This window comes from Vigna unguiculata, chromosome 3 (assembly GCF_004118075.2).
Source record: "Vigna unguiculata cultivar IT97K-499-35 chromosome 3, ASM411807v1, whole genome shotgun sequence".
NCBI classification, from domain to species: Eukaryota; Viridiplantae; Streptophyta; class Magnoliopsida; order Fabales; family Fabaceae; genus Vigna; species Vigna unguiculata.
In genome coordinates, this window is record NC_040281.1 from 87,060 (window position 1) to 104,708 (window position 17,649).

A 17,649-nucleotide genomic window follows, 5' to 3' on the forward strand; every position below is an offset into this window, starting at 1 on the left:
GTAGATGCCTCTCAGTCCAATCTTTATTTTCTTTTTATCTAAGAATTATAGTGAAAATTCATCTTTGATCATTAGATTAAAAATAGTGGAAGATGGGAATTAGAAATAACTCCTTTTAAATTACTATTGATTTACCTATATTTTCTCAAAAAGGAAGAGAGAAGACTTAGTTATTCCAAAGTAACTTTGAAATAATTACCCTATTATTAGGATTGTTTATTGTCTTTTAATCTAACATTTTTAACGAGCTACTAATATGTTAAAATAAATAAATTATGATGATTTATGAACTAATAATAAGATGAAGTAAAGAGGGTTTTTTTTTTTTTTTTCTACAGGGATGCTAGTTTGGTAACAAGCAAATGTTCATTTCCAAAAGCAAGAGATTTTTGAAAGAAAATGACTTTCTAACTATTCTATTCTTTTGCCTCTTCTTTCAGCACCTTCATACATTTCAACCTTCGATATGATTTATGATTCATGATTCAAAAATTTGTTTTAGCATTTCAAAATTTAAATGCAATTTGATAAATATGATGGGTATGCATATGGATAAGAAGTATGCATGGAGAAGACTACGTTAATTACATCCTAGGAAGCAAAGAACATTACAAAAAATAAAAATAAAAATCAATATATGCAGTTCATGGAATACTATTCTGAATTCAGTAGAAACACAGAAAAATCACTAGCTGATCCCTTTTGACTGACTTTTCAACAACCTATTATACTAGTTATGGGATTCCATTTCTTTCTAAGCTCAATTAATTTATGGAGCAGTAGATTCTCGAGTTGCCAAAATCCTAAAATATATTTTTCCTTTAAACATGATGGATTTAAGGTTAAATTACCGAAACTTTGAACTGACATTTTACAAATAAAAATGAGGAAAGTTTTCCATTTACAAAATAAGCCATTATCATGACCAACCAACAAGTGGAGCTTCCATTTAGTCCAAAAGGCAAACCATCAATTGAGAGGTAGAGCTCGTGGTGGTGGAGGTGTTTGAAAATGGTGAAGTTTAGGTCACCGGGGAGTATCGAAATATGCTTCCGGATTGGTGTTTCCGGATGTGTTGGAAGAACATTCCGGAAAAGAAACCCTAAAATAGTAGGACAGTTTCTTTATTTAAATTTATTTTTTTATTTAAATTTAACCTTTTTTAAAATTTAATCATTTTTAAACTAAATAAATAAAAAATATCCATAATGAAATTGTAAAAATTATAGAAAAGATAAATTTATTATAGTTACAATATCCATTTGTTGTTTAAACTTTGCAAATTTATTTTTATAGTTATAATTTCATTATTTTTATTATTATAGAAAAAATAAATGTATTTTTACTAATATAAATGATATGAAAATAACACTTAATGTTGACCAAACAGTCCTACGGTGGAATCATCCAACAGTAAGTATTTTTGAACTTTAATATTATTAGTTGTTTGTGTTAATGAATAATAGGAAGAGTTGGTGAATCGGTTATTAGTTGGATGATTATGTACTGATGGGTCGAAACTAAAATTGTGTGATTATGGTGGTTTTGATAGTATGGTCGATTTTTAAAGACACTGAAACATCATGTTAGCGTAAGATGAACTGAAATGGTAAGACCATAAATATGACTAGGTGAAAGTAAGTTATCTAAAACATTTTCCCGAACGTTGGTGTGTTATGAAATAGGAAAATGAGTTCGGGTGAGAAGTTACTGTCAACATCCCACTTCCGTATTATATTTGATGATATACACCTTAATGCAATAATAATTTGAAATGAATCGAATTTTTTTTATTAAGAGCGTAAGAGGAATGGAATATTTGCATTGCATCATAAGAAGTAAGATTCAAGATTTCCATAATGGGAGAGAGAGTGTATTTGCATGGTACAATACAGGCCTACAAATACAAACAAATACATAAAAGACAAATAGGCATCGGGCAATAGTAAATGGGACCCACTTACACCCTTCATCAATAAAATTATTAAACACACCCATTTACTCTTACAATTACACAATCCCATCCTACTCTTTCCTTAAAACACCTCATAATAATGATATGAATAATGTTTACATTATCAATCAATTATAAAAAACAATAGATATAACTCTTATGAGTCAAAAATTTATCACATACAACAATTTTTTATTACATTTTTAAGCAATATCACATATTATTTATTTTAAGGAATATTAATTTAAGGAATAAAAGTAAAATGTATTTTTGTGAAATTTAATTCTACACGGTTTTCATTCTTTATTAACAGGTAATTAAAATTCATGATAAATTATATTAAAAAGTAATTAAAAATCATGATAAATTAAAAAAAAGGAAGATTAAATATATATATATATATATATATATATATATATATATATTAAAAATTTGTTTAAATCTATGTATATTTCTTATCTGCTTTAAAATCACATAACACATGCAACCATTTGTAACCTAACTTTTATACCAATTGTTGGATTGAAGATTTATCATTAAGCCAAAAAAATATAATTAGTATAGTCAAGATACAAATCTTTTAATTTAAAAATGTAACTGTCTAAATACCATAGTTTGATTGTAACTCGTCTTCCTTAACCTCTCTCATAAGACAATTGAGGCTACATGTGAATATTATCATTTTGACATTTTGCCATTAGATGTTTGGTAATGTCATATATTTTCTGTAATTTTTTATTTCTTTAAGAAAATTATTTAATTAATATTTAAAAAATCGTAAATGGAAAGAAACGAGTGTGAGCACAAATGTACTCATTTCCTGATAAAGATACATGGAAGTAAATAGATAATTTGTAATATGTCACTCTTCTTCTCCAGCATTGGTAATGTGACGTAATCATATTAGTCGGATAACTATTCCTTTAACTTATTCCTATGTTAAACAAATTGCACCTTATTTACATTTTAAATGTATCGTGTTACTCTTCTCTAACATATTTGTAACATGAATCAAATTAGATACATTATAATTTGTTTTATATATACATACCTCTTATATGTGACTGAAATTAATAACTAATATAATAATATTTTAATTTTAATTTTGTTGGTTCAAAGATGTAAAACAATTTGAATCGAACTGCTTAATTACGGAAAACAGATATAAATTGATTAATTTTTTTATTGATTTTGAGAAGGTTTTAATGGGTTGATTAGTGAAGTCGAGGTAAAATGATGATTAATGCAGCACAGCACACAGTATAGGTGTTGGGGCCTATGAACAATATTGTGAACATTAGGAAGCTCACGAACAAAAGACAATGTTGGAAGTTTTTACTTGCAACTGTTAACTAAGGTGATGCCCATGGTTTAGGAAAAAGCAAAAACACGTTGGACAGAAAAAAGATAATGACTGGAATGCCCCTGAGGGTGACTTCACATCCTCATACTCGCTTTTACAAAAGGTGGCTGGCGAAGTGAAATGGTGTGTGTGGGTAGAATGGTCTATAAACATGTCTTGTGAGTTTGTAAGACAGAGAAGAAATAAGAAGGCTAAGTAGTGCGTGAGAATGAGTGTGACAAAAATAGGAAGCTTACGTGTGTATTTGGGGGCTTCGCCTCTATTTATGCATGCAAACCAAAGCAACCAAAATTTTACTGTGTGATCAAATTGGTGAGAGGGGTTTTGTTTGTTTCTGAGGATGTTTTTCTTCTGGAGCCCATTGTGGGATCATTGCTTCTCTCTCTCTCTTTTTCAAACTTTATTAGCTAGTGAGGGCTATACAGACAATCCCTGTTGAAGATGGGGAAGAGAGAAACCCAGAGATAGATAGAGAGAGAAAGGTGTTTGAAAAAGCTGAAAGTTAAAAGAAAGCTGAGTCTGGTAGTAACCCAAAGAGGAAAAAATAAATAAGCTTTTCCCTTCCTCTTTTCTCTTCATCACCTTAACCCATAACCCTTAACCCTCCTTCTCTTAATGGCTTCCCTAGTAAGGATTGACACGTTGCTCAACAACTCATCGCTTCCCTCTTCTCAGCCCTTTTCCTGCGCCCAGAATGCTACCACTGCCACTAATAAAAGGAAGAGAAGGCCTGCGGGAACACCAGGTTAACTTCTAATCTAACCTTCTTCTTCTTCTTCTTTTTTTTCTTAATTAGATTCTATTAGTAATTGTTATTTACTCGCATCACATGTATCTATACCTATTCTTGAAGAGTAATTAAAGTTATGGTTAATGATGGGAGAATTCATTAATTCATTCATTTGATGATGATGATGGTGATGATGGGTATTGGGGTGTGAATTAAACGCAACACAGATCCAGATGCAGAAGTGGTGTCCCTCTCACCCAAGACCTTGCTTGAATCAGATCGCTACGTGTGTGAGATCTGCAACCAGGGATTCCAGAGGGACCAGAACCTTCAGATGCACCGGCGCCGCCACAAGGTGCCGTGGAAGCTCTTGAAGAGGGAGACGCCGCTGGTGAAGAAGCGGGTCTTCGTTTGCCCGGAGCCTACTTGCTTGCACCATGACCCGTGCCATGCTCTGGGTGATCTTGTCGGCATAAAGAAGCACTTCAGAAGAAAACACAGCAGTCACAAGCAATGGGTCTGTGAGAGATGCTCCAAAGGCTACGCAGTGCAGTCTGATTACAAAGCACATCTTAAAACATGTGGCACCCGAGGCCACTCTTGCGATTGTGGCCGCGTCTTCTCAAGGTATCCTTTCTTTCTATCTATCTATCTATCTATCTATCTATCTATCTAAACAACAACAACAACGCTACCTTTTTCTTCATCCAAATCTTCCATTAACTTCAAACTTCCTCCTCTTATATTTTATTCCGTTTTTGACTTTAACAAAAGGCCAGATGTATTCTTTTGAATGGAAATAAAGCCATCAATGGAGGAGAATCATAAATAAATTAATTAATTAATTAAAGTTTATTAGTATTTGACTGATGGAACCTTAAACAAGTCTTCAACCTAGCTCTTTCTTGACAGCTGGGAAAACACGGTTCCCAAAGCTCACAGATATATATATATTTTTTCATCAACACCTTCCGCATTCCTTTTACACCTTCTCTCGTTTAACCTTTGCGACATTGTACTGTATTTCTTCAAGAACCTTATTGCATTGAATACCGGCTACCTCAAAATGACATCAGTTTGTTGTCCTTTTACTAGTGGAAACTGAAACATCTCCCCCACCCCTTGACTTCTTTTCCAAGCACCTTTATACGAATGAACAACTTCTTTTTATTACTTTTGCAAGGAAGGATCTCACGAGCTTTTCAAAAGGTACGGAATGATTCTTTGTGACCTCTCAATATTGTTTGTAGGGTGGAGAGCTTTATTGAACACCAAGACGCGTGCAACGTGGGGCGGTTGGGGCCAGAAACGCAGGCAGTGCAAGCTGCTGCCGTATGCTTGTCTCGAACAGCTTCAAGCCCTTCTAGCGAAAACAATTTCAGCACAGGTGCCCCCTTGCAAATCGGTGTAATAGTTCCAAAGCCCCCGGAAACATGTACAGTAGTAGAACCGGCCTTGTTCAGCAACACTACCACTGCACAAACCAACAACGACAGCAAAGTGAACAAACTCCAACCCAACCTTGAGCTTCAGCTCTCTACAGCCTCAGGCACAGGCAATAAGAGTGAGGGAAACCCCTGTGCACAGTTGCAGTTATCGATAGGGTCATTGGAAAAAGGGTGCATGAGGGAGAAGTGGTTGGGAGAAAGGGTTGAAGATGAGGCACGTGAGCAGCTGAGGATGGCGGTGGCGGAAAAAGCGTATGCGGAAGAGGCAAGGAAGCACGCTAAGAGGCAGATGGAGCAGGCGGAACTGGAGTTCACTAATGCCAAAAGGATAAGACAACAAGCTCTAGCGGAACTGGACAAAGCCTGTGCCTTGAAGGACCATGCAATCAAACAGATCAATTCAACTATGCTTCAAATCACCTGTCTTGCTTGCAAGCACCATTTCCAAACTGCTCCTTCCGACCACACCTCTTTCGTCTTCAGCTACATTACAAGAGACGCTGCCCAACCTGGAAAACATCGTCTCAAAGCCATTAATTAACTCATAGACAGACATCATCTCCTCTCTCTCTCTCTCTTCTTCTACATTTTTCATACCCCATCTTGTTTCTTCTTTGCTTTTCGTTATTTTCATCATTACTTTGTTTTTCCTACCCTAATTAATAGCCTTTGTGAAATTATATCCCTTGTGAGGTGAGTGAGTGCTACGGTTATGTACGTTGCGAGGTGGTGGAAAAACGTATGTTCTTAGTAATGTAAATTATTCGCATTTTGTGCCATTTTATGAGTGCAGTAATTAAAAGTGGTATAAATACAGATATATTATATGACGAGTAATGTGGTTAAGTGTTGGGTTCTTTAATTAATTAGTAGATACCAGGTATAATATTGGAGTGGTATATTTTATAAATAATGGTGGAGGGTGTGATGATGTGGCGGTATGTGTACAGTAGTACTTGTACATATGTGTGTATATATATTGATCTCATTCTCGTTAGGTTTTTCTCTGGTGCATTGCAATGAATGAGAGTCAGAGAAGCACTGAATTCCCCACCCTTTAGTTTTGGTTGTTTTGGATTATGTGTTTGGACTATGTGTAGATCTTTGTTGGTGGTGTAGGGCAGAAAGCGGAGTCCTTAACAAGCATTAAAGGATTGTACTGAGGAAAATAAAGTTAGAAAAAGGAAATGAATACACAGTGGTGAGAGGGGAAGAGAGAGAAAAGGGAATCCAGATGATAGTAGAGGACTGCTATTCTGGCGACTTATAAATGTGAATGAAAAGCAGCATGTTTTTCAGTGCCACTGGGTGAGGGCTTAATGACAGTCGCAGACTCAGTCGTCCCTGTCAACCCTCTCAAACCATTCAGACACAAACAAACTCTATTCATCATGACCACCTTAACGTCTCTTGCATCTGAATCAGGGCCATGACAGTAGTGGGGCACAGAGAGAAGCAGCATCTTTCCAAATATGCAGAGACCATTCTAAGCTTTTGGGTTACAAACCAATTACTTGTCATGTAAAAATCCATTTTTTTTATTATTATCATTACCTTCTTCTTTCCTCTGTGGTCCTCTTTCATCTCGATAACCAATACAAAAAGCCGTAGAAACCCCAAAGATACGACCAGCTTAAAGTGTCGTATTTCTTTAGTTTCCTCAGCTCCTACCTTTTTATCTTGGACCATGTGCTTCTTCTCTCTCGTCTATGCATCGTTGTAATTGCTTCGCTCAGTTTCACTCTCCTCTCCACTTTTTTACCATCGCATTGCATTTCCTCTATATAATTATTACCAACTGCTGACCTTGCACTATCGTTTGACCCGCCCTTTCTTTCTTCACATTAACTCACTGCTCCACTTCACTCCCATTTCACAACCATTTTCATCATCTTCAAATTTACAAAAACGGTAAACCATCATGCTAACTATATCTTGCGTCTCCATTATATATGCCACACCAATTTGCTGCATATCTTCACAATCAAATATGACTTTCTACTGCAATCGCAAACCAATTATTGGGACCAAACCTTTCTTTCACTGTGTCGAAAATGAAATCTTTTAGGCTTTGTGTTCAATGTCAGCGTCAAATTCAGCTAGCAACACCCCGTGATTTTCTATTACTGGAGGAATTCTGCATACTTGCTCACTAGTCATAATGATAATAACTGCTGTCGTTTAAATTTGTAAGTCGTATTAGATTTTTGTTGGTTCAATGGGGTCTATATTTATATATATAGACACGCATACAATGATGAAACACTTCCATAAATAGAGGAAGGTACACTCAGCCAAAACACCAAACTTAATTATAAATGTACCCCAATTGTTATTTGAATTATGTACCTCTATATGACAGTTGTTTTTTCTTTATAAATAACTTTATGCATAATCATAGTCTATCATTCGGTTATGTTAACATAGATAGTATACTATAGGTTTTGATATATCTGAAATGCAGTGACACATGTATATATGATATATTGCCAAAACTAGCAGTAACATAGATAATATTCTACAGCTCGTCCTTCTGAATACAATCCAATCTGATACATTTTTTTCTCGTGCGTATAATATTCCGATGCTACCTTTTGATTCAAAAATTATCTGACGATCGATTTAACGATTTTGTCCAGTGAACTGTTGTAATGCACACCGCAGTTGCAGACTCAGAAAGATAAATGATGCAACTGCATCATGTTTTTTCTTTTCTGTGTTACTTGGAATATATATATAGTAATACCAGTTTAAATTAGGTTTTAGAAAATATTAATAGATGTGCAATTCAAGTAAGGATATATATATATATATATATATATATATATATATGTGTGTGTGTGTGTGTGTGTGTGTGTGTAGGAGTGGGAGTAGCTACAGTAGGGTTCATTACACCCTACTAATCCTTTTGATAGCATTATAATCAAAAGAAACTGTCCAAAACATAAAGATACAAAAGAAGAAATCCACTGTACAAAACAAGTTCAAAAGCCTTGTATTTTTTTTTTCCCGATTATATGTATCTGCTTTATTTTTCAACGCATCAATAATTTATCATTGATCATCCAAAGAAAGTTACCAAATCCTAAAATAAAAGTTGAGTGAGAAGTTTTGGAACAAGTAGTGAGGTGGAATTTTGCAGAAGGATTTGTTCTCTTTGAAAAAGGTCTTTGGTATTATTGACCTTATACGATAAAACTTTAGTGAAGAAGAAGATCAATAATGGGCAATTAATATGGACCTTAGCATCGATAATGGAAGGGAAAAGAAGGAAGATAGATGAAAAAAAAAAGAGAAGAAAAAGACATTTCCATAGATAAAGCTTTGGTGCTCCGATACTGTCCTGGCATCACATTGACATGGGCCGTAAAACAAGGATATCCGATAAAATTTGGAGTTGAAAGAGGGAAAGTGAAATGGATAAACAAGACTTAAATGTGAAGTTATGAAGCTTAAATGACAGGGAAAATCAATACAAAGCACGAGGAGATAATTATTTACTAGTATGTTCTAGGTACAAATAATGAGAGCAGTTATTATGGGATCACAAACTCTGCCTCTATTTATGTGTATGTCTTAAACTTAATAACTATAAGTTTTCACTTTCATTTTTCATCTCCACCACTTTTTTTTTTCTGTCCCAAAACTACTATCTGTTATATTTATCACATCTGCTTCTGCTTCTTCCGATTCATATTATCAAAAGATCACTTCTTTAAATGTCATGTTTTTTCCATCTTTCAATTTAGAACAAATTAACCCTAATATACAAGATTTACTAAATCCTTACACGGGACTAGTACCAAGAATCACTTCTTTAAGTGTCATTTTGTTTTATAAATATTTTTTCCTAAGTTAAAATTAATGCACACATAAAAATAATCTATACACAAGTTATAACTTAATTTATGAAAATATTTAAAGCATTTTTTATATTGTTTTGGTTATAAATGTTTACGAAATAAGAGGCTATAAGTGAGTGATATGGCAGGATTTGTTAAACTGGGTCTTACTTGTCAATCCATCAATCCAATGGAGAAGAATATCCACTCATCAATCAGTGGAATCTTGGATGAAGTCTTTGGAGGAATTCTCTAGACATGTGTGTAGACCCTATTTGATAAATTCACCCATAAATATACTAATAAAATAAAATAAAAATTCTACAGATTTAACTTACATCTAACTTAACATAGATAGCATATCTATCTCTTCTTTTTAATAATTGATACCAGGAAATATATTCTTTTGATCCTGAAAAGAGATATATTCCTACGGACTTATGAAGTCGCCGAATCAATATTTTCACCATGTACTTTGATGGAGAAAACTATAATTTTTTACTGTGCAAATGAAGATGGGTGTAGAAGTTTTAGATAAAAATTCAGAATAAGGAAAAATCAGAAAGGTATATTTGTAGTTGTTTATTTACTGGTAATTCACGAACCATTTTCTCTAGAATCATGACTTTCAAAACCATATATATAATCAATTTGAGATTATCTAAACAAAGAACATGCAAGAGATGACACATATATGAACTTACCAAATCTAATGAAAGTTACATGGAAAGAAAGAGTATGAGATGATCGTGAGAAATCAAAATGAAACACCAATTACCAGAGAAGAAAACACAAAAATTCATTGTATTAAGATTTTGATTTTGAAGTGGTGTTATCATCTTAATTATGTAGATTTGAATTAGGTCTCCCATTGATTCTTAAATCCCTATAGTAAATTTCTCAAAACACCCACAAGTGCTATTTTAGTGGTGAAAATAATGAAAGACACACAAGCCACTGATTTTAATAACAACCACCAGAGCAATATATAGGGACTCAAACTTTCCCCCGGTGAGCCTTAATTATTGCTTAAAAACTAATCTCCCAAAAAAGTGCAGTCAAATTAAGAACAAAAGAAGAAAATATGCAAGTAACAAGACTATGTTGTTGATGATCAAAATTGGAATGAATTGGAACGATATGAAGAAAAGAGTCTATAGATGAAAAGACAAAAAAGCATGAGACGTTTTGTTCAAAAGATTATCTAAATGATGAAAGTTGAAGAAGCATATATATATATATATGACCTAGTCCACAAACTATATATTGAATCTAAAATCATATAAACTATATATAGAAGTCGTGGGTCACAATCAACACACGATAGTATATGTTGTCCATGCTTTGTTTTGAAGTAACAGAGTGCAAAGAGAAAGTTCCAAATCATAAAATACAAAAAGACGAAGCAGTGTAGTGTTGGTATGAGTTAGAGAAGAAGGTTCAGTGGAGGAAAATGAGGAAGAAGAGAAGAGAAGATAATGGGCCTGCAGTGCAGTGGAGAGTGAAATGATGAAGGTGAAAGTGGACCTATTCATTGAAGTGGGTTTCCGTACAGTGAGTGAATTTGAAGAAGGCCTGCATTTAATGCAGAATTCTCTGGGTTGATGAGAAAACAAAACAACAGTGGTCCAACCAATAATAATAATCGCACGAAATTTTGTTATCTTCAGTTGGGAATCTTCTTTTGTTTTAACAGATGAGATTGAGATTGAGATTGAAGAAGTAACAGGGTCCACTTTTCCTTTTCTCTCTCTTCTTTTCTTTCTAACACATCTTCTACAACTCAACTGTAAAATCAACAACTTATACATAACATTTTCTTTAATGTTCATCATTTAATACAAAATAATTTAAGCTATCTATCCTTTTATGATGCATTAATTCAATTTCTAAATTCAACAAATTGAATTTAGAATCATAATCAGACGTTTCTTATACCATACGTTTTTGTTAAACCCCAACTTTTACGACTTTTTTAATGCTTTTGGTTATTTTGTCACATCAATTGCATTGCATACTAAATTTCTTTGATTAATTAAATTTTATATTTCCATTTAACAATTATAAATATTATTATTTTATTTTAAATTTTTGTTTCTATATATTTTATTAATTAAATATAATATTTAATTATTAAAATGAGTTTTGAAATACAAGTAAGAAAACAAGTACATATCAAGGATTTTTTTTTAATTTCATGTTTGTATATTTCATTTAAAAAGGAACAATAATATGTTATGTTGAGAACGTTAAAATTCACATTCCTTCTTGACAACCGATATTATTAAATTTTATCCCATAATTTAATTATATTTTAATCAAATATCTAAATTTAATATTTTATTATTTATAGCTGTTAAAAGGTTATAAACAAAAAAGTAAAGTGTCAAAAAGGAAATTTTTTTCTTTTGACAACCGCTGACACCTACGACCTTTTAACAATAGCAAATAGTAATAAAATATCAAATTAAGATATTTAATTAAATTATTGAATAACAGTTTGAAAAAATTGAATGTGAAGAAGAGTATGAATTTGAGCAGTTATCAACGTATAAGCGTTCTTTAGAAAACTTACTATACCAGCAACACATTACATCCTCCGCACATGTAAACAAACTATGGGAGTGCAAAAAGAAATAGCCTAAGATGTCCAGTTAGCACAATGTGGCCCTTGTGATTACAATAAAAAATTTATGGAATCAATGTTTAGCTTCCTGCACCGCCAATTTTGCTTTCTGCACCCCATAAATTAAAAATTACCAATTTTACCCCTCAGTCAAACTCAAAACAACCACAGATATCTCTCTCCCTTTCATTTCCCTCTGACAGTCCCCTCTTCCTGCACCTCCATCCCCTTTTTTGTATTTGAGAAGCTTTTTTGTTGTGTCTAAGAAATTTATGCAATGTGAGGTCCTAATAACAACAAGTTTATACATCTCTAAAAAATATTTTGTACATGAACTCAAACGCTTAATACTATATATATAAAAACTAAATTGATTGAAGTTATGAATATAAGAAAAAAATATGTATATAGGTTTCCTTTGATTTGATAAGTGAGATAATTTTTCTTACAATAACAACCAAAAGGTTCTCCTCGTGGGTCCATTATTAGGTTCGATTTTGCTGGATCGATATATATAGGCTTAATATTGAGTAGCTCATTGATCCATATCAAATGGGGACTCATCATTTAAAATTTCAAAAGTTGTACTATACTAAAAACAACTTCATTCATGCGTCAACATATATATAATTATATAATTGATTTCTTTACATAAGAAAAATGTTTATAATAACTCTTTTCTTTAATCTATAGATTTAATAATACATCCAATGTTCAATATGTAACACAAACCATATTTTTGTTCTCTGTACTTAAAATAAATAATATATGTAGTGTAGAAATATTGTATTAGTATTCGATCATAAACGTTAATTATACAAGTTTATCTTGATTTCATGTTAAAAAAGTTTCTTGTTGATCCACATAACTTTTGTGGATATTTTGGTCTTATGGACTTTTTCAATAATTTTTTTTGGTTTGTAGGTTTTTATTGTTCAATCCATGTGGACCAGAACCAAATCTTGTAGGATGGACAAAATTAACAGGTCAATTTTCATCTCAAATCATCATTTACAAATCTTAAAATGGTTTGTCTTGATATTTAAAATATAAATAAGTTTTTTTTTTTATAATTTGAGCCATGACTTAGGGTAAATTTCAATCCACTTCTAAAATAAACTCTTTTTTTATCGATTCACTGAACTAGTGAACTGAAAAAAATTTCAACCTTTATAACTTTTGTGAGTTTACGATCGGGACCAAATTGAGTTTGTCTATTACAACAAGTCTTTAGTCAACTAATGCTTTTCAAAATTATAAGAGTGCTTAAAATATTTTAAATTCTAAATTGATTTATAAATATTTTACATTCTTTATAAACCGGTTCTTAATTAATTATTACTAGATACAACTTAACTTGAAGATTAGGGACCACTTAATTTGTGAATCAACCGATCTAACCCATTTAAAATATAAATGTTTAATTTGTATAGTTAATAACATGTTATTATTATTTAATTGTTTTTTGGTTTCTTTTAATTTAGACACCCATTTATTTCACGCACGTTCACCATATCTTTTGGGAACTTACTAATTAATTATACATTATTTTAATGATTTTAACTTTGAAAACTAATTTGCACGATTTTAACTTCGTATTTTGGTTATCTTATAATAAGTGTTTTATTGTATTTTATTAATGTTGTCAACACTAAACAATCAGAATTAACAATGAATACTAAATAAAACTATTATATTTAACTATATAGTTAAAACACGTTTAAGTTTTTTCTAAATGATATAAATTGAGGTGAAGTACGCTGCGTGACGTTCTTTTAACGAAATAATGTGAATAAAAAAGGTCTTCACTTTAACATGCAAAAGCTTTGATTACCAATGCAATCAAAATGATTCTATGATCTTTTTGTTGGATCTAGCACTTACATGATGTAAGTGTCAACCTCTCCCATATCAATTATTCATTCAAACACTTTTTCGTTGGTTACAAATTATTTTTTAGGTGCAATTTTATATTTAAGTCTATTTGCATGCACTGCACTTCTCAGATTAATTTAATGTCAACCTTACCTAAATTTTGCCAATGTGACAGGCTTATGCAAAAGTCTGTCACATTATATTGAACATCATTTCCCAACTAGCTATTTAACCTCCAATTACTATTTAAAATTATAATTATTGATTATTTTAATTTCTAAAATTAAAAAAAAAATTAGAAATTTAAATTTATTGTATCATTCTACTCAATTATACGTGTTCCTGATGTGAAGAATAAGTGTGATGAAAATTTCATATAATTAACCCCATATATTGTTATTAAGTCCTAATGGTTAAAGAATAGGTAATGACATAAAATACAACAACCATTGTAGTTCACAAAGTGTCTTAAGACTCTCATGCTCTGCTTGAACAAAGGAACCTGAGACAATAATCTATTTCTTACTTTTCCAAAGTTTGAGATTTCCCAAGGAATAAGCAAAACCCGTGCGTTGATTGTTTTGTATTGACAAGCCCTCAATCAGAATCAATGTGCCATTTTAAGAGAATATCGTAGTTTATGGTAAAGAAAAAGATCAAAATGAGGTGAAGTTTTGGCATAATAAGAGCAGCATAAACAACTTGTTGATGAGTAACAATGGGAGCAACCATGTTTGGTAATGAAGCAATGAGTTGAAGTTCTTTTATTGAAGTTATATCTTCATTGATATTGACCACTGATTACAATTCTCACCATTGAATAAGTATGGGTTTCACATTGATGCACAGAGAAAGGTCATTGAAATCAAAACCTAAATTTGTTGGTGATTAGGTTCAGGTTTAGGGTAATTAATAAAATGGTAAGTATGCATAAGAGAAAGATGGAGGGAGGTAGGGTAGGAAGCATATTTTGGTTGTTGCAGCCTTAACAAAAAAAAAAAAGGGAAAGAAAGTAGTAAACTAAAGTGATAAATGTGTTTGTGTGTGTGGGTTTGTGGGCATGGGATTGGCACTGTACAGTGACTGGACACTGAGTGGAGAAAAGGAAGCAAAGCAAAATGGTTCCCAAAAGCTACTGAACCAACCATTATTGTTTTCCAACACATCAAGTGAATGCATCTTTTGCTTCTCAATTTCCCACCCACTCATTTTTTTTCATCTTATATATTATAAATTTCCAAAACCATATCTTAACTTCATAACTTTTCTATAAATTCATTTTCCCATGTCACTAATATTTGTTTTTAACTTCTTACCACCTACTCTTTTCACCTTGCTACACGTATGTTCTGATGACTTTTTCGGAGTGCACAAAGTTTTCTCTCTTTATACGTATGCAAATTTTTAAATAACAACAATGGATCCAGGAGGCGATGGTTTGACATGAATAACATTGGTTTATATTTTATTGAGAAGAGAAATCGATGAGTGTGAGTAGTAGAAAAGTACAAAAAAAGGGGTGTGTCTGTATGTGTAATGTAGAGAGAAGAAATAATGAAATTCCCAAGTTTTTGTTTTCTGCATTCCGAAGTGAATTATTGGACAGAGCCCATACTGCTGAGGGTCCCTCTGCCCGAACCTTTCCTCATTTCCTTGGATAGACGCTCATGTCCCTTGCAAGGGCTCTAAATTACTGCTCCATTTAATATCACATACCATGTTAAAAGTATATATATGTGTCAATAAAGTGTTTACCTTTATATAGACCCACTTGGATAATATATGTATATATTTTTGGATAAATAGAACAATTACAATACATTATGCATGTTTTTATGTTTGTTAGAATTAGGGTTTAGTCACAGCTTGAAAACATTATGTTAACAGGATGTTTTGTTGCTTGTGTTTACTTGGTAACAGTGGGTGATGTGGATGTTGTTGATGAGGATAGATAAGATTGACATGCGTATGTAGATATATAGTGTGGAAGTTGGCAATAGTGAGTACGTGTCCGTAGAAGGGGAGACACTGTAATTATGGTATCCAAGGATGACTATAGTAGTCATTGCAGATGCGAACAAAGGTGTTGGGTTATATAGTTTATGCACTCTGCGCTTCGTAGCAGCAAGAGAGAAAAAAAAAATGGAAGGAGGATCTGGCGAGAAGTGGAAGAGCGTCTACAGAGAGTGTTTGAGAAACCATGCAGCCAGCCTCGGAAGCTACGCCACCGACGGGTGCGGGGAGTTCACGGTGGATGGAGGGGGGTTGCAATGCGCGGCCTGCGGTTGCCACCGGAACTTCCACCGGAAAGTGAAGTACCCGGTGGGTCCGGAGAGTCCTGGAGGGATGGATTACGGTGGCGAGGGAGGGAGTAAGAAGCGGTTCAGGTCGAAATTCAGCACAGATCAGAAGGAGAAGATGCTGGCGTTTGCGGAGAAACTTGGTTGGAAGCTTCAGAGGAAGGATCTGGATGATGAGATCGAGAGGTTCTGCAGAAGCATTGGAGTTAGTAGACAAGTCTTCAAAGTTTGGATGCATAACCATAAGAACTCTTCTTCCTCTTCTTCTGCATCTGCTTCTGCTTCCACAGGAAACATCTCCTCCCTCACCCATTAACACTGTAACACTTTCATCTCATCACTTTCACTCTCTGCACTTCTTGTATTTTTCTTTTTTCTCTTTAATTACCTCCACTTTTTATCACCACTCTTCATTTTTCATCTTCATTTTCTCTTCACCCTAACCTAACTACAAACACAATCTAAATTTATTTACTCTTTAATCTTTCTGTTACATGATTAATTAACCCTCCTACTTATATACTCACACACACATACATTATTAGGTCAAAAATTAGTTAAAATAATTATATTTTTTATAACATTTTATAAAACAAACAAATCTAATCAATCAAATTATTGATTTCTATGATAATATGAACGCACAGGCACACATTCACATAATTTAAGTTTTTATTTACATATTTTTAAATACATTATACATTAAAATTAAATTATATGGTCAAGTTAAATTGTATACATGATAATGTGAAATTCCAAGTGTTGGATTAATTAAATTTGTACTCTATAAATGGTATATATTGAATGTAAAATTTGATTAATTTTCACATGTGTAAACAGATAATAACTCTTTCTGTCTTTATACTTGTTGAGTTAAAGAGTAAGTCATAATTTTAAAATATTAAGACACACACAACACTTTGTTTCCTTACTTTCATGTCATCCAATCTACAAAAAACCTCATTTAGTACTTAAGAAATGAAATACTCAAGTATCTTGTTGGAAGACTGCAGTACGGAAATTAGGCTGACTATTATCTCAATTTATTTTTTAAGGACATTCTTAGGTTTTCATTATGGTTTGTATGAATAATTTGAGTTTGAAAACATGAGTTAATTTCCTCAGAGAATAGTTGGGGTCTTGAAAACTTGTGGAGAACCTCTGCGAAGAAGAATGTTATTTTTGGAGATCACGATGAAAGTGAGAGAAACATATACACTGATATCACTTGTGATCGCAAGTGATGTTTTTTACACTTATGTGACATATATGGTTAATTCATATCTTACCATCATAAATATTATGTAACTTAGTCTCCTCAATTTACATTTTTAAAAGTAAAAAGTATAATATATAAATATATATAATTCAATAAATTTGATTAAAATTTAAAACCTTTATCAGGATTAAATATTAAAACATTTGTTATATCTGTGATATAACATTTCTCCATTCTCATTAATGTTTATTCTATGTCATCTTTTCTAGGCAGGCAAAAGCGTTTTCAACAA

The 17,649-nt window shown here is 32.6% G+C and overlaps 2 protein-coding genes across 2 annotated transcripts; both read left to right on the plus strand.

Annotated features, from left to right (window-relative positions):
• Positions 1-3,588: 3,588 nt before the first annotated feature.
• LOC114176462 (zinc finger protein SHOOT GRAVITROPISM 5-like) lies at positions 3,589-6,274 on the plus strand. The gene is made up of 3 exons (XM_028061509.1): positions 3,589-4,062; positions 4,275-4,674; positions 5,298-6,274. Exons 1-3 carry the CDS (start codon positions 3,933-3,935, stop codon positions 6,034-6,036), a joined length of 1,269 nt encoding a protein of 422 aa, XP_027917310.1. The 5' UTR covers positions 3,589-3,932; the 3' UTR covers positions 6,037-6,274.
• A 9,557-nt stretch (positions 6,275-15,831) lies between these two features.
• On the plus strand, positions 15,832-16,551 carry LOC114179405 (zinc-finger homeodomain protein 9-like). Its single transcript, XM_028065740.1, has one exon. It carries the CDS (start codon positions 15,888-15,890, stop codon positions 16,452-16,454), a length of 567 nt encoding a protein of 188 aa, XP_027921541.1. The 5' UTR covers positions 15,832-15,887; the 3' UTR covers positions 16,455-16,551.
• Positions 16,552-17,649: the final 1,098 nt, after the last annotated feature.

Coding starts and splice junctions, on each gene's coding strand:
- LOC114176462 (XM_028061509.1), top strand. CDS start 3,933: ATGGCTTCCCTAGTAAGGATTGACACGTTGCTCAACAACTCATCGCTT. Junction 4,063..4,274: donor AAGGCCTGCGGGAACACCAG/GTTAACTTCTAA, acceptor AACGCAACACAG/ATCCAGATGCAGAAGTGGTG. Junction 4,675..5,297: donor TGTGGCCGCGTCTTCTCAAG/GTATCCTTTCTT, acceptor TATTGTTTGTAG/GGTGGAGAGCTTTATTGAAC.
- LOC114179405 (XM_028065740.1), top strand. CDS start 15,888: ATGACTATAGTAGTCATTGCAGATGCGAACAAAGGTGTTGGGTTATAT.